The sequence below is a fragment of the Tachyglossus aculeatus genome, chromosome 7 (genome assembly GCF_015852505.1).
Source record: "Tachyglossus aculeatus isolate mTacAcu1 chromosome 7, mTacAcu1.pri, whole genome shotgun sequence".
NCBI lineage: Eukaryota > Metazoa > Chordata > Mammalia > Monotremata > Tachyglossidae > Tachyglossus > Tachyglossus aculeatus.
In genome coordinates this window covers 17,460,405-17,480,267 of record NC_052072.1, presented here as the reverse complement: position 1 = coordinate 17,480,267, position 19,863 = coordinate 17,460,405, and the positions used below count along the sequence as shown (strand labels likewise).

The following is a 19,863-nucleotide window of genomic DNA, read 5'->3' as shown; positions in this document are numbered from 1 at the left end:
ACTGGATGGCACCCGATGGCCCGCCAAGGCCTCCGTCACCATGGTCGCCACCGCCGCCGGCTCGGAGGAGAAAGAGAGCAGGGATGGGGGGAGAGAGAGCCCACCCCCACCAAATAGCAGGGTGGTGAGATGCCCACCTCCAGAGGTTTCAAGCTGCTGGGTGTCGCTGCCATCCCTCAAGGCCCTGGAAGGTGCCAATCTGTGCCAGCGTCCCCGTGGTCGAGCCTCCCGGCCCTGGCTGGGCCCTCTCCCACCCCCGATGCCGGGTGGAAGGTGGCCTTTGTTGGGCAGGACCCCGACGCCAGCTGGAAGAGGGACTTGGTGGGGTTCGGATGGGCAGTGTCAGCTGCTTACAGCAGGGAAACGAGCCAGGGTCCTGCCGTGGCCGTTGGCTGGCTTTTCCCTGGGGACTCCGAGAAAGGGTCTTCCCTGATTTTCAGCCTTTTCCCCAGACTTCCCCAGGACCCAGAGCTGTAGGCCGAAAGGCCTGGGAGTGTCCAGGGAAGAGAGACACCCCTTTTCTCTATGTCGGCGGCAGCCCCTCCAAGAGGGGATCGGGCTTTGTTTCTTCTCCCGCGCTCTCTCCGCTCCGCCCGAGTCAGAAAGTCTTCTAGACTGTGAGCCCCCCTTCTAGACTGTGAGCCCACTGTTGGGTAGGGACTGTCTCTAGATGTTGCCAACCTGTAATAATAATAATAATAATTGGCATTTGTTAAGCGCCTACTATGTGCAAAGCACTGTTCTAAGTGCTGGGGAGGATACAGGGTGATCAGGTTGTCCCACGTGGGGCTCACAGTCTTAAACCCCATTTTACAGATGAGGGAACTGAGGCCCAGAGAGGTTAAGTGACTTGCCCAAGATCACACAGCAGAGATGTGGCAGAGTTGGGATTCGAACCCATGACCTCTGACTCCAAAGCCCGTGCTCTTTCCACTGAGCCACGCTGCTTCTACTTCCCAAGCGCTTTGTACAGTGCTCTGCACACAGTAAGCGCTCAATAAAATGAGTCGGGCAGAACACCCGCCTGGCAGCTAAAGCCGTGGCAAATTCCCGGTCCCGCCTGCCCGTTGAGGCTCCAAGGAGCCGTGCCCACGAGCACATCATCCGGTAGAAGCGGCTGGCCCGTCATGGCAAGCCCGGCCTCCCTGTCGCTGCTCCGCTCGGAAGTCTGATCCCTGCCGGGATTTGCTGGGCGGGGAGGGGGGGAGGCGGGGGCAGCGGAGGGACGGGGAAGGACAGGCAGTGACAGAGCAGGAGGAGGACGGGAGCAGAGTGAGCGGACTGGCAGACAATGCGGCTTCCTTCGAGGACCTGCGGTGGCTCCGCGTGCGGCCGGCCAGGAGGCCGGTCCGGAGGTTGGCAGGGGCCGCCCCGAGCCGCAGGGATGAATCAGCGGCCAGGGAAGCCGGGCTCCAGACACACACCGGGACCTGTTCCTTAGGCTCTGCGGACCAGTCTCTTTTCTCCTCTCTTCTCTCTCTCCTTTTCTCTTCTCTCTCCTCCTCTCATCTTCTCTTCCCCCTTCCCTTTCCCTGAGCCAGACACTCCTCCAGGCTCAGCATCATCCCGCGCTGAAGGGCACGTCCCTTCCCATCCCTCTTCCTTCTTCTCTCTTCTCTTCCCCCTTCCCTTTCCCTGAGCCAGACACTCCTCCTGGCTCAGCATCATCCCGCGCTGAAGGGCACGTCCCTTCCCATCCCTCTTCCTTCTTCTCTCTTCTCTTCCCCCTTCCCTTTCCCTGAGCCAGGCACTCCCCCAGGCTCAGCATCATCCCGCACAGCAGAGCCAAGCCAACAGAGTCCCGGCCACGGGGGCGGCCGGGGGCCCAGACCCGGCCAAATAGGGCTTGGCAACCGAGGGCTGCACACACGAGGTTATGCTGCTCGTCGAACGGGCTGCTTTTTCTTGCCTTGGGACCCGGATCGGACCAGCGGACTGAGGTACGTGGGGGCCTGTGTGAGCCGGGACTTCGGAACCAAGAAGAGAACTTCCTTTCCCGTGCCTCTGCCCCTCCTGCACCTCGGCGAGCGTAGCAAGTGACCGTCGCACGGGTGAGGCCCTGAAGAGCCTGGAGGGAAGTCCGGGCTGTGTCCCCAGCCCTTCAGAGGGACTGCCAGGCACCTCCAGCCTCACGGGGAGGGGACCTCTCCCCCACTCCCCCGCTCTCGTCACGGCTTGGATTTCCACGCAGAACCCGCGACTGCCTTCCTGCCCGAACCCTCCGGGTCGGGCGGACAGAGAGGGGGAGAGTGGGCACCCAGAGGGAGAGTCTCGGAGCGCGTCCGGCCAGCCAACGATGGGCCGGCTCCCCTCTCTCCTCACCCCCTCGGGAAACGCTCTGGCAGCTGGGGACCGGCGACGAGCTGTGAAGGAGGGTCTCCGTTCCCCGGCCCGCCGCCCGGACTAGGCTCCCGCCCCACCGCCTTCAGTGTCCGTTCCGGGGCCCCACGCCCACGGTCCCTGGCGCTCGCCTCTGTGCGGTGTGACCCTTCAGGTCAGGTGGTGATGGCTTACCTTGGAACTGCTGGGAGGACAGAAGTCGGAAAAAGCCCCCGCGGCCCCACCGCCCTTTCCTGTGCGCCGCGGGTTGTGCGCGGGCTGGGTTTGGGCGGCTAGTGGCCGGCTGCTCGGTAGCCCTGCCTCCGTCGCCGCCGCCTCCTTTCCGTCCGAGTCCGTGCTGTGCGTCCGTGTCTCCCGGCTGCGGGAAGATGCGCCCGCTCCCGTAACGGGGCCGGGCTGGGAGGCTCCGGAAGTCGCCCCGGTCGGCCGGGGGTTGTGAGGGTCGACCGTCGGCGGGGCAACGCCGGTGAGACGGGACCGGACCGGCGACTTGGCGGGCTTCCCGCCTCCAATCCCTGAGGACGGCCTGGGGATGGACCCGGCCCCAATCCGGGAGTCCCGTTGCAGCCGTCCGCCGCCGCTCTCCGGCCCTCTGAGCCCGGCCGGGCCGGCCCAGGGTAGCGACTATGATGTGGAGGTGCCACTTGTCTTCCTCCGGGTGCCACTGCTACCGCCTCCGGGGGTTTTCCCTTTTCAAGCCCCGGCCTCTCTCGTCAGGTTCGCGGATGTTGGAGCAGAGCGTGGGAGAGTGGCTGGGCTCCGTCGGGCTGCAGCAGTACGAGAGCAAGCTGCTCCTCAATGGCTTCGACGACGTCCGCTTCCTGGTAAGGGCCCCCTCCGCCGCGGCCTCCCTGCCCCGGGAGGCCAGCGGGATCCCGGAGAGCCGGGCGAGAGGGCTCCCGTCAATCAATCAGTCATTCAATCGTATTTATTGAGCGCTTACTGTGTGCAGAGCACTGTACTAAGCGCTTGGGAAGTCCAAGTTGGCCACATATAGAGACAGTCCCTACCCAACAGTGGGCTCACAGTCTAGAAGGGGAAAAGTCAAAGGGAAGAGGACCATTCAGGCAATCCAGTTTGGTGGAGCAGGATAATAATAATAATAATGGCATTTATTAAGCACTTATTATGTGCAAAGCACTGTTCTAAGCACTGGAGAGGTTACAAGGTGATCAGCGTGGCGCAGTGGAAAGAGCCCGGGCTTTGGAGTCCGAGGTCAGGGGTTCAAATCCCCGCTCCGCCAATTGTCAGCTGTGTGACTTTGGGCAAGTCACTTCACTTCTCCGTGCCTCAGTGACCTCATCTGCCAAATGGGGATGAAGACTGTGAGCCCCCCATGGGACAACCTGATCACCTTGTAACCTCCCCAGCGCTTAGAACACTGCTTTGCACATAGTAAGCGCTTAATAAGTACCATCATTATTATTATTATCAGGTTGTCCCATGGGGGGCTCACAGTCTTAATCCCCATTTTCCAGATGAGGTAACTGAGGCCCAGAGAAGGGAAGTGGCTTGCCCAGAGTCACACAGCTGACAAGTGGCAGAGTCGGATTTGAACCCGTGACCTCTGCCTCCAAAGCCCGGGCTCTTTCCACTGAGCCACGCTGCTTCTCTGTCCCGTCGGCTCGGGACTCTCCGCTCGGCTCCTTGGTCTAAGCCCCTCCGGCGTGGCCCCGGACTGCTGGCATTGAGCAGCTGCCCCGAGGGGGAGTCGAGTGGGACGGGCGCTCGGTCCTCAGGTGGGCCCTGGCAGCCCCCCTTGGCCCCACCCGGTTGGGGGGCTTCTATTCTATTTATTTTATTTTGTTAATATGTTTGGTTTTGTTCTCTGTCTCCCCCTTCTCGACTGTGAGCCCACAGTTGGGTAGGGACTGTCTCTATATGTTGCCAACTTGGACTTCCCAAGCGCTTAGTACAGTGCTCTGCACCCAGTAAGCACTCAATAAATATGATTGATTGATTGATTGCTTAAGTACAGTGCTGTGCACACAGTAAGCGCTCAATAAATACGATTGATGATGATGATTGATTGATTGGAGCAGTTGGGGCCCTGAGACTCCGTGCTGTCCGTGGCCTAGTGGGGAAAGAATAGCCCTGGAGTCAGAGGACCTGGGTTCTAATCCCAGCTCTACTGCTGTGGGCAAGTCACCTCACTTCTGCGTGCCTCAGTTTCCTCCTACTTAGACGGTGAGCCCCATGCAGGACAGGGATTGTGTCCAGCCTGATTAACCCATATCCACCTCAGCATTCAGAATAGTGCTTGGCGCGTTGTAAGTGCTTAACAAGTGCTATTATTATTTTATCGTTATTATTAGCATTATTGTCTCGTGATGGTAAGCTCGTTGTGGGCAGGGAACGCGTCTGTTTATCGTTATTGCCAAGTGCTTAGTACAGTGCCCTGCACACAGTAAGCCCTCGGTAAGTACAATTGGATGAATGAAATGAAGCAGTCCGCTTCTTGCCCGCCTCTCTCTCCCCACCCCGTGCCCCCCAACAGGGCAGTAACGTGATGGAGGAGCAGGACCTGCGGGAGATTGGCATCAGTGACCCCCAACACCGTCGGAAGCTGCTCCAGGCGGCGCGGTCTCTGCCCAAGGTAAGACCCGTCCGTCTTCTCCTCGGTCGCCACCCAGTACGTAGTCCTCTCCTGTGGGAGGGAACGGAAGAGGGGTGACACTTAAGTGGGTCGGGAGCGTTTAAAGTCCTTCCCAAGTGGGACAGTCCCCAGGGTGGGGTCCCCAGGGCCGAAGCTCAGGTGACATTCTGACACGGGGGGCGTTCAGCTGTGGCTTGCTGGGGTTAGAAGTCCCAGCAGCCGGCGGGCGCGCCCCCCCAGATCAATCAGTTGGATTTATGGAGCGCTTACTGTGTGCAGAGCACTGTACTAAGCGCTTGGGAAGTCCAAGTCGGCAACCTATAGAGGCGGTCCCTACCCAACAGTGGGCTCGCGGTCTAGAAGGGGGAGTCGAGAAGCATGTGCGCTGGAAGTGAAGGGTGGGCTCTCTCCCGCCCGGCCCCGGACGCTCCCCCCAGGCTTGGAGCAATCAATCAATCAATCGTATTTTTTGAGCGCTTACTGTGTGCAGAGCACTGGACTAAGCACTTGGGAAGTCCAAGTTGGGAACATATAGAGGCGGTCCCTACCCAACAGTGGGGTCGCAGTCTAGAAGGGGGAGTTGAGAAACATGTGTGCTGGAAGTGAAGGGTGGGCTCTCTCCCGCCCGGCCCCGGACGCTCCCGCCAGGCTTGGAGCAATCAATCAATCGTATTTATTGAGCGCTTACTGTGTGCAGAGCACTGGCCTAAGCGCTTGGGAAGTACAAGTCGGCAACATATAGAGACGGTCCCTACCCAACAGTGGGCTACTGAGGGGCCGCCGAGGGTGTGATTAGAGAAGCGGCGTGGCTCAGTGGGAAGAGCCCGGGCTTTGGAGTCAGAGGTCATGGGTTCAGATCCCGGCTCCGCCAGTCGTCAGCTGGGTGACTTGGGGCAAGTCACTTCACTTCTCTGGGCCTCAGTTCCCTCATCTGGAAAATGGGGATGAAGAGTGTGAGCCCCCCGTGGGACAACCTGATCACCTTTAAACCTCCCCAGCGCTTAGAACAGTGCTTTGCACATAGTAAGCGCTTAATAAATGCCAGCATTATTATTATTATTATTATCACAGCAGGGCCTGGTGGAAAGCATGTGGGCCTGGGAGTCGGAGAACCTGGGTTCGAATCTCGGCTCGGCCACTTACCTGCCGTGTGACCTTGGGCAAGTCACTTCTCTGTCCCTCAGTTGCATAATCAATCAGCCAATCAATCAATCGTATTTATTGAGCGCTTACTGTGTGCAGAGCACTGTACTAAGTGCTTGGGAAGTACAAGTTGGCAACATATAGAGGCAGTCCCTACCCAACAGTGGGCTTACAGTCTAAAGCGCTTAGTACAGTGCTCTGCACACAGTAAGCGCTCAATAAATACGATTGAAGGAATGAATGAATAATGATGGCATTTGTTAAGCGCTTACTATATGCAGAGCACTGTTCTAAGCCGTTGGGAGGTTACAAGGCGATCAGGTTGTCCCACGGGGGGCTCACAGTTTTAATCCCCATTTTCCAGATGAGGTCACTGAGGCCCAGAGAAGTGAAGTGACTTGCCCAAAGCCACCCAGCTGACAAGGGGCGGAGCCGGGATTTGAACCCATGACCTCCGACTCCAAAGCCCGGACTCTTTCCTCTGAGCCGCGCTGCTTCTCTGAGGGCAGGGTGCAGGGGTGCCGGGGGCCTGGGCGGAAGGCCTGGCCCCGCGGCTGTGGACTAAGCGCTCCCTCCCCGCGGCTGTGTACTAAGCGCTCCCTCCCCGTGGGTAGGTGAAGCCACTGGGCTGCGACGACGGGACCAGCCAGCCGTCCGTCCCCTCCTGGCTCCACTCCCTGGGCCTGCAGGATTACGTTCAGTCCTTCCTGTCCAGCGGCTACAGCTCCATCGACACCGTGAAGAACCTCTGGGAGCTGGAGCTCGTCAATGTGAGTGTGACCCGGATCCTAACAATAATAATAATAATAATAAAGATGGCATTTATAAGAATAATAATAACGATAGCATTTATTAAGCGCTTACTATGTGCAAAGCACTGTTCGAAGCGCTGGGGAGGTGACCGGGTGATCAGGTTGTCCCACGGCGTGGGGGCTCACAGTCTTTATCCGCATTTTACAGTTGAGGGAACTGAGGCCCAGAGAAGTGAAGTGACTTGCCCAAAGTCACCCAGCTGACAAGTGGCGGAGCCGGGATTTGAACCCATGACCTCTGACTCCAAAGCCCGGGCTCTTTCCACTGAGCCACGCTGCTTCTCGTGAAGCGCTTACTATGCGCAAAGCACTGTTGTAAGCGCTGGGGAGGTTACAAGACGATCGGGTTGTCCCACGGGGGGCTCACAGCCTTAATCCCCATTTTCCAGATGAGGGAACTGGGGCCCAGAGAAGTGAAGCGGCTTGCCCAGAGTCACCCAGCTGACAATTGGCGGAGCGGGATTTGAACCCGGGACCGCTGACTCCAAAGCCCGGGCTCTTTCCATTGAGCCAGCATGCCCGGCCCCCGGAGCCAGCTTGCCCTCTCCCGGGCTGGAGAGACAGGCCGGCTCTGCCGGCCATCGCCCAGGAGCTCAATCGGTCAGTGGTATTTATTGAGTGTCTCCTGTGTGCTAAGCACTGGACTAAGCGCTCAGGATAGTACAGACGGCAGAGTCGGTAGACACGTCCCCTGCCCACGGGGCGCTTAAAGTCTAGGGAAGCGGCACGCGCTGTCCCTTCTCATTCCTGACAAGCAGCGTGTCTCAGTGGAAAGAGCCCGGGCTTTGGAGTCAGAGGTCATGGGTTCGAATCCCGGCTCCGCCACTTGTCAGCTGGGTGACTTCGGGCAAGTCACTTCACTTCTCTGGGCCTCAGTGACCTCATCTGTCAAATGGGGATGAAGACTGGGAGCCCCACGTGGGACAACCTGATCACCTTGTATCCCCGCAGTGCTTAGAACAGTGCTTTGCACATAGTAAGCGCTTAACAAATACCAACATTATTATTATTATTTATCATTTTTATTATTATTATCATATCTACACCAGCGCTTAGAACAGTGCCTGACACATAGTAAGCGCTTAACAAAACAAAGACTGGGAGCCCCCCGTGGGGCAACCTGATCGCCTTGTAACCTCCCCAGCGCTTAGGACAGCGCTTTGCATATAGTAAGCGCTTCATAAATGCCATCATTATTATTCCACGTCCCTCCTGGGGAGCTAAGGGGTGGGCCCTGGGCCAGGTTCATTCATTCATTCATTCATTCAGTCGTATTTATTGAGCGCTTACTGTGTGCGGAGCACTCTCCTAAGCTCTTGGGAAGTCCAAGTTGGCAACATCTAGAGATGGTCCCTACCCAACAACGGGCTCACAGTCTAGAAGGGGGAGACAGACAACAAAACAAAACATATTAACAAAGTAAATAGAATAAATATGTACAAATAAAATAAATAGAGTAATAAATATGTATATACATATATACAGGTGCTGTGGGGTGGGGAAGGAGGTAAGGCAGGGGGAATGGGGAGGAGAGGAAGGAGGGGCTGCAAGTCTATCAATCAATCAATCGTATTTATTGAGCGCTTACTGTGTGCAGAGCACTGTACTAAGCGCTTGGGAAGTGCAAGATGGCAACATATAGAGACAGTCCCTACCCAACAGTGGGCTCACAGTCTAAAAGTCTATCGTGCAGCGGCAACGGGGGGCTGAGACCCCGGGGAGGAAGAGCCGGGACTCGGGGCAGGACCTGCCCCTGGCTCGGCGACCCTTTGGCTCTGGGCAGCGGCAGAGAGGCCGGGACTGCCGGGAGGCCGGAGGAAGGGGCCGGACTCCTCCGCTGACTCTGAGCGGACGCGGCTCTGGCCGCTGCCACCACGTCAGCCCTGGGCCTGGCTTCCCCTTGTCCCGGGACCTCGGCTTGAGAACCGAGGCTTACTGCATCAGCCTTCTCTCTGATCTCCCATCCTCGTGTCTCTCCCCACTTCAATCCATACTTCATGCTGCTGCCCGGATTATCTTTGTCCAGAAACGCTCTGGGCATATTACTCCCCTCCTCAAAAATGTCCAGTGGCTACCAATCAATCTGCACATCAGGCAGAAACTCCTCACCTTGGGCTTCCAGGCTGTCCATCCCCTCGCCCCCTCCCACCTCATGTCCCTTCTCTCCGTCTCCAGCCCAGCCCGCACCCTCCGCTCCTCCGCCGCTAACCTCCTCACCGTTAGGCCCCGTTCTCGCCTGTCCCGCCGTCGACCCCCGGCCCACGTCCTCCCCCGGGCCTGGAATGCCCTCCCTCCGCCCATCCGCCAAACTAGCTCTCTTCCTCCCTTCAAGGCCCTACTGAGAGCTCACCTCCTCCAGGAGGCCTTCCCAGACTGAGCCCCTTCCTTCCTCTCCCCCTTGCCACCCTCTCCATCCCCCCCATCTTACCTCCTTCCCTTCCCCACAGCACCTGTATATATGTATATATGTTTGTACATATTTATTACTGTATTTATTTTACTTGTACATATCTATTCTATTTATTTTATTTTGTTAGTACGTTAGGTTTCGTCTCCCCCTTTTAGACTGTGAGCCCACTGTTGGGTAGGGACTGTCTCTATATGTTGCCAATTTGTACTTCCCAAGCGCTTAGGACAGTGTTCTGCACACAGTAAGCGCTCAATAAATACGATTGATGATGATGATGATGATGAGTGGCCGCGGGTGTGGATGGGGCCGCCGCACCGGCTCTAACTGCCGGGTCTGTCGCTCCAAACGGGGATCGCCGGCCCTTGGCCCGGCTGCTCCTTGCCCCCTGCTATCTGGGCTTGAGCAGTGAACTCCCTGGGTGGAATGAGACCCGCTTTGAGTTCACCCCAGCTCCCAGGGCGGGCACGCAAGGTGCCCTGCCCAGATGCCCCACAGAGCTCGGCTCCGGGGGGTGGCCAGGGGGGTGAGGCCAGCGAGCCTCATATCAAGAGCCCGTGGCGGGAGCTCTGCACACAGTAAGCGCTCAATAAATACGATTGATTGATTGATTGATTAAGACCATCCCGCCCCAGCCCCGCCCGAGGTCACACCAGCCCGGCACCGGGCGGCCCGGCCCTCTCCGGCTCATTCATTCATTCATTCATTTATTGAGCACTTACTGTGTGCAGAGCACTGTACTAAGCGTTTTGGGTGAGAACAGTAGAACAATAGACGCATTCCTTGTCCATAATGAGTTTACAGTCTAAAAGGAAGACAGACGTAAATAGAAATAAATAAATGACAGATATGGACACAAATGCTGTGGGGCTGGGAGGGAGGATGAATAAAAGGAGCAAGTCAGGTGATGGAGAAAGGATTGGGAGAAGAGGAAAGGAGGCGGAGTGATGTCTTGAGGATGGTTGGGGTGGTTGGTTGCTAGGTGGTTTGTAGATTCCATGAAATCTGAGTTCTGCCAGCAGAATATTCATTTATTCATTCATTCAATCATATTTATTGAGTTCCAAGTGCTGGGGGGATACAAGGTGATCAAGTTGTCCCACATGGGGTTCACAGTCTTCATCCCCATTTTACAGATAAGGGAATTGAGGCTCTGAGAAGTTAAGTGACTCGCCCAAGGTCACACAGCAGACATGTGGTGGAGTCGGGATTCGAACCCATGACCTCTGACTCCAAAGCCCGTGCTCTTGCCACTGAGCCACACTGCTTCTCAGTGCTTACTGTGTGCAGAGCACTGTACTAAGCGCTTGGGACATACAAGTTGGCAACATCTAAAGACGGTCCCTACCCAACAATGGGCTCACGGTCTAGAACGGGGAGACAGATCATCATCATCATCATCGTCATCAATCGTATTTATTGAGCGCTTACTGTGTGCAGAGCACTGTACAAAGGCTCCCCACGCCGGGCCCCAACCCTCTCTCCCCCCCCCACCCCTCAGGTCCTGAAGGTCCACCTGCTCGGCCACCGCAAACGGCTCATCGCCTCGCTCGCCGACAGGCCCTACGAGGAGCCGCCGCAGAAGCCCCCGCGTTTCTCCCAGCTGAGGGTGAGTCGGGACCCCGGGGCGGGGCGGGGCGGGGACGGAGACCGGCGCGGCCCGGCTCGCCAGCCTTGCTTCGTGGCCCCGAGTGGGAGGGGAACGGGGATACGGAGAAGGGAAGCAACGGTTGCCGTTTGCAGGCTGCTCTCGGCCCGGGCCGGGAAATCCTGCTCCCGTCTCCGGAGGCGCCTGGGGAGATTCCAAGCGCTCCGCGCTGTGGACCGGGGGTGAGCTGGGATGGCAGGGAATTGTGAGTGAAAGAGCAAACCGGTGAAGGAAACTGGGGTGAGCCTTGGGGAATCTTTCACCTCCTCCAGGAGGCCTTCCCAGACTGAGCCCCTTCCTTCCTCTCCCCCTCGTCCCCCTCTCCATCCCCTCATCTTACCTCCTTCCTTTCCCCACAGCACCTGTATATATGTATATATGGTTGTACATATTTATTACTCTATTTATTTATTTATTTATTTATTTATTTTACTTGTACATTTCTATCCTATTTATTTTATTTTGTTGGTATGTTTGGTTCTGTTCTCTGTCTCCCCCTTTTAGACTGTGAGCCCACTGTTGGGTAGGGACTGTCTCTATGTGTTGCCAATTTGTACTTCCCAAGCGCTTAGTACAGTGCTCTGCACATAGTAAGCGCTCAATAAATACGATTGATTGATTGATTGGGGGTCAGTATGGCTCAGTGGAAGCGTATTTATTCAGTCGTATTTATTGAGCACTTACTGTGTGCAGAGCACTTAGCGCTTGGGAAGTAGAAGTCGGCCACAAATAGAGACGGTCCCTACCCAACAGCGGGCTCACAGTGTAGAAGGGGGAGACAGAGAACAAAACAAAACATATTAACAAAATAAATAAATAGAATATGTACAAGTAAAATGAATAGAGTAATAAATACGTGCAAACATATATACATCTATACAGGTGCTGTGGGAAAGGGAAGGAGGTAAGGCGGGGGGCATGGAGAAGGGGTGGAGGGGGAGAGGAAGGAGGGGGCTCAGTCTGGGAAGGCCTGATGGTAATAATGGTATTTGTTAAGCGCTTACTATGTGCAAAGCACTGTTCTAAGCGCGGGGGAGGTTACAAGGTGATCAGGTTGTCCCATGGGGGCTCACAGTCTTCATCCCCATTTTACAGATGAGGTCGCTGAGGCCCAGAGAATAATAATAATGGTATTTGTTAAGCGCTTACTATGTGCAAAGCACTGATCTAAGCGCGGGGGAGGTTACAAGGTGATCAGATTGTCCCACGGGGGCTCACAGTCTTCGTCCCCATTTTACAGATGAGGTCGCTGAGGCCCAGAGAATAATAATAATGGTATTTTTTGTTAAGTGCTTACTATGTGCAAAGCACTGTTCTAAGCACTGGGGAGGTTACAAGGGGATCAGATTGTCCCACGGGGGCTCACAGTCTTCATCCCTATTTTACAGATGAGGTCACTGAGGCCCAGAGAATAATAATAATGGTATTTGTTAAGCGCTTACTATGTGCAAAGCACTGTTCTCAGTGCTGGGGAGGTTACAAGGTGATCAGATTGTCCCACGGGGGCTCACGGTCTTCATCCCTATTTTACAGATGAGGTCACTGAGGCCCAGAGAATAATAATAATGGTATTTGTTAAGCGCTTACTATGTGCAAAGCACTGTTCTAAGTGCTGGGGAGGTTACAAGGTGATCAGGTTGTCCCACGGGGGCTCACAGTCTTCATCCCTATTTTACAGATGAGGTCACTGAGGCCCAGAAAATAATAATAATGGTATTTGTTAAGTGCTTACTATGTGCAAAGCACTGAACTAAGCGCTGGGGAGGTTACAAGCTGATCAGATTGTCCCATGGGGGCTCACAGTCTTCATCCCTATTTTACAGATGAGGTCACTGAGGCCCAGAGAATAATAATAATGGTATTTGTTAAGCGCTTACTATGTGCAAAGCACTGTTCTAAGCACTGGGGAGGTTACAGGGTGATCAGGTTGTCCCACGGGGGCTCACAGTCTTCATCCCTATTTTACAGATGAGGTCACTGAGGCCCAGGGAATATTATTATTATTATTATTATTAATAATAATTGTATTAAGCGCTTACTATGTGCAAAGCACTGTTCTAAGCACTGGGGAGGTTACAAGGTAATCAGGTTGTCCCACGGGGGCCTCACAGTCTTCATCCCCATTTTCCAGATGAGGTCACTGAGGCCCACAGAACAATAATAACAATAATAATGGCATTTATTAAGCGCTTACTGTGTGCAAAGCACTGTTCTAAGCACTGGGGAGGTTACAAGGGGATCAGGTTGTCCCACGGGGGGCTGTCAGTTTTCACCCCCATTTTCCAAATGAGAAGCAGTGTGGCTCCTTGGAAAGAGCCCGGGCTTTGGAGTCAGAGGTCACGAGTTCAAATCCCGGCTCCGCCGCTTGTCAGCTGTGTGCCTTTGGGCGCATCACTTCACTTCTCTGCGCCTCAGTTCCCTCATCTGTAAAATGGGGATGAAGACTGTGAGCCCCCCATGGGACAACCTGGTCACCTTGTATCCTCCCTAGTGCTTAGAACAGTGCTTTGCACATCGTAAGCGCTTAACAAATACCATTATTATTCTTCTCAGGGGCTCGGTGACCTCACCTGTAAAATGGGGATGAAGACTGTGAGCCCTCCGGTGGGACAACCTGATCGCCTTGTGTCCTCTCCCAGTGCTTAGAACAGTGCTTTGCACATAGTAAGCGCTTAATAATAATAATAATAATGGCATTTATTAAGCACTTACTATGTGCAAAGCACTGTTCTAAGCACTGGGGAGGTTACAAGGCGATCAGGTTGTCCCTCGTGGGGCTCACAGTCTTCATCCCCACTTTCCAGATGAGGTCACTGAGGCCCAGAGAAGTTAAGCGACTTGCCCAAAGTCACCCAGCTGACAATTGGCAGAGCCGGGATTTGAACCCATGACGTCTGACTCCAAAGCCCGGGCTCTTTCCTACCGAGCCACGCTGCTTCTCCAAACAAACGCCTTCAACGAATGGCTTAACAAATGCCATTATTATTATTATTACGGGAGGGGCACGGGGAAGGTGGGAGGTGTTGGGCCACTGGCGCGCGCCAGGCCCCCCGCGCGCCCGAGCCGTCCCCGGGGAGGGGCCGGGGGGACTTGGGGTGGGCTCAGCCCGGCTCTTTCCCGTTGCCCGCCCAGTGCCAAGACCCGCCGTCGCAGACGTCCTCCCCCCTGAGCCAGAACGACTCCTACACGGGCCGCTCCGCGGACCTGCTGCTGCCCCTCGGGGACTCGGGCAAGCGGCGCCACGACAGCGGCCAGGACGGGGGTGCTCACTCCAGAGCCGACCGCCACAGAGCTCAGGTCAGCGGGCTGGACGTGGGGGGGACGCGGATCCCTCCCTGGGGGGGACCCCAGGCCCGGCGGCGGCGGCGGCGGTGGCCGTCTCCTCCCCGAAGCCCACCACGGTGGGTCGGGCGGCCAACGGGGTAGAGACGGCGGGGGGCACCTGCTGTGGTTTCAGGTGGTCCGTCCCCCCCGAGGCCCCAGAGCACAAGGAGCTGAAATCAATCAATCAATCAATCATCAATCGTATTTATTGAGCGCTTACTGCGTGCAGAGCACTGGACTACGCGCTTGGGAAGTCCAAGCTGGCAACATCTAGAGACAGTCCCTACCCAACGGCGGGCTCACAGTCTAGAAGGGGGAGACAGACAACAAAACAAAACATACTTTTAGACTGTGAGCCCACTATTGGGTAGGGACTGTCTCTAGATGTTGCCAATTTGGACTTCCCAAGCGCTTAGTACAGTGCTCTGCACATAGCGCTCAATAAATACGATTGATGATGATACTAACAGGCCATCACCGTTACTATGCCAAGACAGCGGCGGCCAGTTTTAAACGAGGAAATGCGCCTGTGGCCGGAGCCAGGGGCGGGGTTGGAAAAACCAGGCTCGCTTTGGGAAAATGGAAATTCATGCATTCATTCAATTCAATCGTATTTATTTATTCATTCATTCATTCAGTCGTATTTATTGAGCGCCTACTGTGTGCAGAGCACTGGACTAAGCCCTTGGGAAGTCCAAGTTGGCAACATCTAGAGACGGTCCCTACCCAACAGCGGGCTCACAGGCTAGAAAGAGAAGCAGCGTGGCTCAGTGCAAAGAGCCCGGGCTTTGGAGTCAGAGGTCATGGGTTCAAATCCCGGCTCCGCCAACTGTCAGCTCTGTGACTTTGGGCAAGTCACTTCACTTCTCTGGGCCTCAGTTCCCTCCTCTGGAAAATGGGGATGAAGACTGTGAGCCCCCCGTGGGACCACCTGATCACCTTGTAACCTCCCCAGTGCTTAGAACAGTGCTTTGCACATAGTAAGCTCTTAATAAATGCCATTATTATTATTATTATTAGAAAGGGGAGACAGACAACAAAACAAAACATATTAACAAAATAAAATAAATAGAATAAATATGTACAAATAAAATAGAGTAATAAATATGTACAAACATATCTACATATATACAGGTGCTGTGGGGAGGGGAAGGAGGTGAGGCGGGGGGATGGAGAGGGGAAGGAGGGGGAGAGGAAGGGGGGCTCAGTGTGGGAAGGCCTCCTGGAGGAGGTGAGCTCTCAGTAGGGCTTTGAAGGGAGGAAGTTTGGAAAAATATGGAATACCTCACGAATTTGCGTGTCATCCTTGCGCAGGGGCCATGCTTATCTACTCTGTATCGTTCCGATTTTAGTATATGTGCTGCCAAAGTGAGCACAGGGCTTTGAAGGGAGGAAGAGAGCTAGCTTGACTAAGTCTCCACCCTCGACTCTCTCCCATCCTCTGATCAATCAATCAATCAATCAATCGTATTTATTGAGCGCTTACTGTGTGCAGAGCACTGCACTAAGCACTTGGGAAATCCCTCTGACGTGGCTGAAGCCTCCCTCTTTTTTTGTAGATTTTGTGGAAATAAAACCATTTTAGCATAAGAAGGTATATGGGGTTTCCCTTAGCCAAAAAGGGCCTCGCAGCGATTGCGATTCACTTTGGTTTGGGGGTGCCCTGGGGCGAGTGAGATTGATCCCAACTATACTTCCCAAGCGCTTAGTACAGTGCTCTGCACACAGTAAGCGCTCAATAAATATGATTGATTGATTCAGTACTGTGCTCTGCGCATATTTAGGACAGGAATGTCCTCTGCAAACTCTTTTGGATTCTCCCAAGCCCTCAATATAGTGCTCTACACAAAGTAGAAGCAGCGTGGCTCAGTGGAAAAAGCCCGGGCTTTGGAGTCAGAGGCCATGGGTTCAAATCCCGGCTCCGCCAGTTGTCAGCTGGGTGACTTTGGGCAAGTCACTTCACTTCTCTGGGCCTTGGTTCCCTCATCTGTAAAATGGGGATTAAGACTGTGAGCTCCCGGGGGACAACCTGATCACTCTGTAACCTCCCCAGCGCTTAGAACAGTGCTTTGCACGTAGTAAGCACTTAATACATGCCATTATTATTATTATTATTAATATTATTGATTGATGCCGGGGAGAGAGCATAGGCCTGAGAACCCACCTGTCCACATGTTTTGTTTTGTTGTCCGTCTCGCCCTTCTAGACCGTGAGCCCGTTGTTGGGTAGGGACCGTCTCTCTATGTTGCCAACTTGGACTTCCCAAGCGCTTAGTCCAGTGCTCTGCACACAGGAAGCGCTCAATAAATTGAGTGAATGAATGAATAAGGAAGCAAAGACGCGCTCCCTTCTCACTCCACGTTCCTCCTGGGGAGCGAAAGGACGGGCCCCGAGCCCGGCGGTCCCCAGAAGTGGCCGCAGCCACGAGCCGAGTTCTCGAGCGCCAATTCCCCAGACTCTGGCCCCACCGATGGCTGCCTCCCCACCTTTGAAGCCCTCCTAAAATCAATCAGTCGCATTTATTGGGCGCTTACTGTGTGCAGGAGCACTGTACTGAGCGCTTGGGAGAGTACAGAGTAACAGAGTTGGTAGATACATTCCCTGCTTACAGTCTAGAAGAATCCATCTCCATCGAGAGGACTTCCCTTATTAACCCCTCATTTCTCCTCCCCGCCCGCCCTCCTGTTTTGTCTTGTTGTGTCTCCCCCTTCTATCAATCAATCAGTCAATCAGTCGTATTTATTGAGTGCTGACTGTGTGCAAAGAACTGTACTAAGCACTTGGGAAGTACAAGTTGGCAACATATAGAGACAGTCCCTACCCAGCAGCGGGCTCACAGTCTAAAAGGGGGAAACAGAGAACAAAACCAAACAGACTAACAAAATAAAATAAATAGAATAGATATGTACAAGTAAAATAAATAAATAAATAACAATAATAAATAGATGATGATAAATAAATAATGATAAATAAATAATAATAAATAAATAAATAGAGCAATAAATATGTACAAACATATGTACATACATATATATATATAACCCTAACCTAACCCGCTGTTGGGTAGGGACCGTCTCTCTATGTTGCCAACTTGGACTTCCCAAGCGCTTAGTGCAGTGCTCTGCACCCAGTAAGCGCTCAATAAATATGACTGAATGAATGACTGAATGCCTGCGCCCTTGGAAATGATGATGATGATGATGATGGCATTTATTAAGCGCTTACTATGTGCGCAGCACTGTTCTAAGCGCTGGGGAGGTTACAAGGTGATCAGGTTGTCCCACGGGGGGCTCACAGTCCTCATCCCCATTTTCCAGATGAGGGCACTGAGGCCCAGAGAAGTGAAGCGACTTGCCCACAGTCACCCAGCTGACAATCGGCAGAGCCGGGATTCGAACCCGTGACCTCTGACTCCAAAGCCCGGGCTCTTTCCCACTGAACCACGCTGCTTCCCCGTTGGGGGGCCCCAGGCGCCATCCCCCCCGCCGATCCCCCCAGATTTGGGCTGATGTGGGTGTGGGTTTGGGTGGACCTCACATGCCCACCCGCCCGCCCGCCCGCCCACAGGAGGAGCCCCGAGAGGCCAAGCTGACCCTGCGGCCGCCCAGCCTAGCCGCCCCGTACGCCCCGGTGCAGAGTTGGCAGCACCAACCCGAGAAGCTCATCTTCGAGTCCTGTGGCTACGAGGCCAACGTGAGTGGCGGTCCCCTCCTAGTCCCCCCCCCCGGCTCCTCGCCACCCCTACCCACCCCCTCGCCCTTTGTTCCCACCTGGGAATTTCCCCAGTTCCCTCCCAGCTCCAGAAACGCCGGGTGGGATCGGGGGGCCACCGGGATTTTAGACCGTGAGCCCACTGTTGGGTAGGGACTGTCTCTATATGTTGCCAATTTGTACTTCCCAAGCGCTTAGTACAGTGCTCTGCACATAGTAAGCGCTCAATAAATACGATTGATGATTGATGATGATGATGATGATGATGATGATGATGATGATGATGATGATGATTCTCCGGGCCCCTTGGGCCATAGGGTGGCGGGGCCGCCGGCAAGGTTGCGTCCGCACCCTGGCCCTAGGCGCTTGGGAGTTTGGTGTCCCAAAGCCTACCGGCCTCCCCGGGCTTCTCTGCCATCCATCGTCAATCGTATTTATTGAGCGCTTACTGTGTGCAGAGCACTGGACTAAGTGCTTGGGAAGTACAAGTTGGCAACATATAGAGACAGTCCCTACCCAGCAGTGGGCTTGCAGTCTAAAAGAGTGTCTGCCGTTGTGTCTCTCGCAGTATCATCATCATCATCAATCATATTTATTGAGCGCTTACTGTGTGCAGAGCACTGGACTAAGCGCTTGGGAAGTCCAAGTGGGCAACATAGAGAGACGGGCCCTACCCAACAGTGGGCTCGCAGTCTAAAAGATTGTCTGCCGTTGTGTCTCTCGCAGTATCTGGGCTCCATGCTCATCAAGGACCTGCGCGGGACCGAGTCGACCCAGGACGCCTGTGCCAAGATGCGGGTAGGTTGGGACGGAAAGGGCAGGCGGGGCAGGGAAGCGGCGTGGCTCTGTGGAGAAGAGCCCGGGCTTTGGAGCCAGAGGTCATGGGTTCGAATCCCAGCTCTGCCACATGTCTGCTGTGTGATCTGGGGCAAGTCGCTTCACTTCTCGGAGCCTCAGTTCCCTCATCTGTAAAATGAGGATTAAAACTGTGAGCCCCACGTGGGACAACCTGATCACCTTGTATCCCTCCCCCCCCCGCCCAGCGCTTAGAACAGTGCTTGGCACATAGTAAGCGCTTAACAAATGCCATCATCATCATCATCATCAGAGGAAGCTGCATTCGGGCCTGTCCTCGGTCTGGGTCACTGCCACTCTGGCATCACACCCACCTGGCCAGGATGGGGAGGCCCGGGGCCGGGGGGACCATCACACCACTCTCTCCTCACCCTCCCCACCTTTGAAGCCCTCCTAAAATCAATCAGTCGTATTTATTGGGCGCTTACTGTGCGTAAGAGCACTGTACTGAGCGCTTGGGAGAGTAATAATAATAATAATAATGATGGCATTTGTTAAGCGCTTACTATGTGCAGAGCACTGTTCTAAGCGCTGGGGGTGGAGAGTACAGAGGAACAGAGCTGGTAGACACATCCCCTGCTTACAGTCTAGAAGAATCCATCTCCATCGAGAGGCCTTCCCTTATTAGCCCCTCATTTCTCCTCCCCGCCCGCCCTTCCGCATCGTGCTCTGTAATAATAATAATAATAATAATGGCATTTGTTAAGCGCTTACTATGTGCAGAGCACTGTTCTAAGCTCTGGGCGGGGATACAAGGTGATCAAGTTGCCCTACGTGGGGCTCACAATCTTAATCCCCATTTTGCAGCTGAGGTAACTGAGGCTCAGAGAAGTGAAGTGACCTGCCCAAGGCCACACAGCAAACATGTGGATGAGCAGGATTCGAACCCGTGACCTCTGACTCCAAAGCCCGGGCTCTTTCCACTGAGCCACGCGGCTTCTCTGTACCCCTTAAGCCCTCGATATAATAATAATAATAATAATAATAATGATGATGGCATTTATTAAGCACTTACTATGTGCAAAGC

General features: G+C 54.6%; 1 protein-coding gene and 1 non-coding gene across 6 annotated transcripts in view; one reads left to right on the top strand and one right to left on the bottom strand.

Annotated features, from left to right (window-relative positions):
* The window catches only part of ANKS1A (ankyrin repeat and sterile alpha motif domain containing 1A), a 255,025-nt gene that overhangs the window by 223,127 nt on the left and 12,035 nt on the right, over nt 1-19,863 (top strand). For 4 of the 5 annotated variants that reach the window (XM_038748704.1, XM_038748705.1, XM_038748706.1 and 1 more), the window contains 7 exons: nt 3,058-3,164; nt 4,838-4,936; nt 6,694-6,849; nt 10,800-10,907; nt 14,079-14,243; nt 17,838-17,963; nt 18,708-18,779. In XM_038748704.1, coding sequence (XP_038604632.1) covers nt 3,058-3,164; nt 4,838-4,936; nt 6,694-6,849; nt 10,800-10,907; nt 14,079-14,243; nt 17,838-17,963; nt 18,708-18,779 — 833 coding nt within the window. Of the gene's footprint in view, nt 1-2,755; nt 3,165-4,837; nt 4,937-6,693; nt 6,850-10,799; nt 10,908-14,078; nt 14,244-17,837; nt 17,964-18,707; nt 18,780-19,863 lie in introns of those variants that run through there. The other variant, XM_038748707.1, reaches the window with a different exon arrangement.
* On the bottom strand, nt 15,540-15,646 carry LOC119931193. Its single transcript, XR_005452049.1, has one exon. It is a non-coding gene; the product is annotated as a U6 spliceosomal RNA (small nuclear RNA).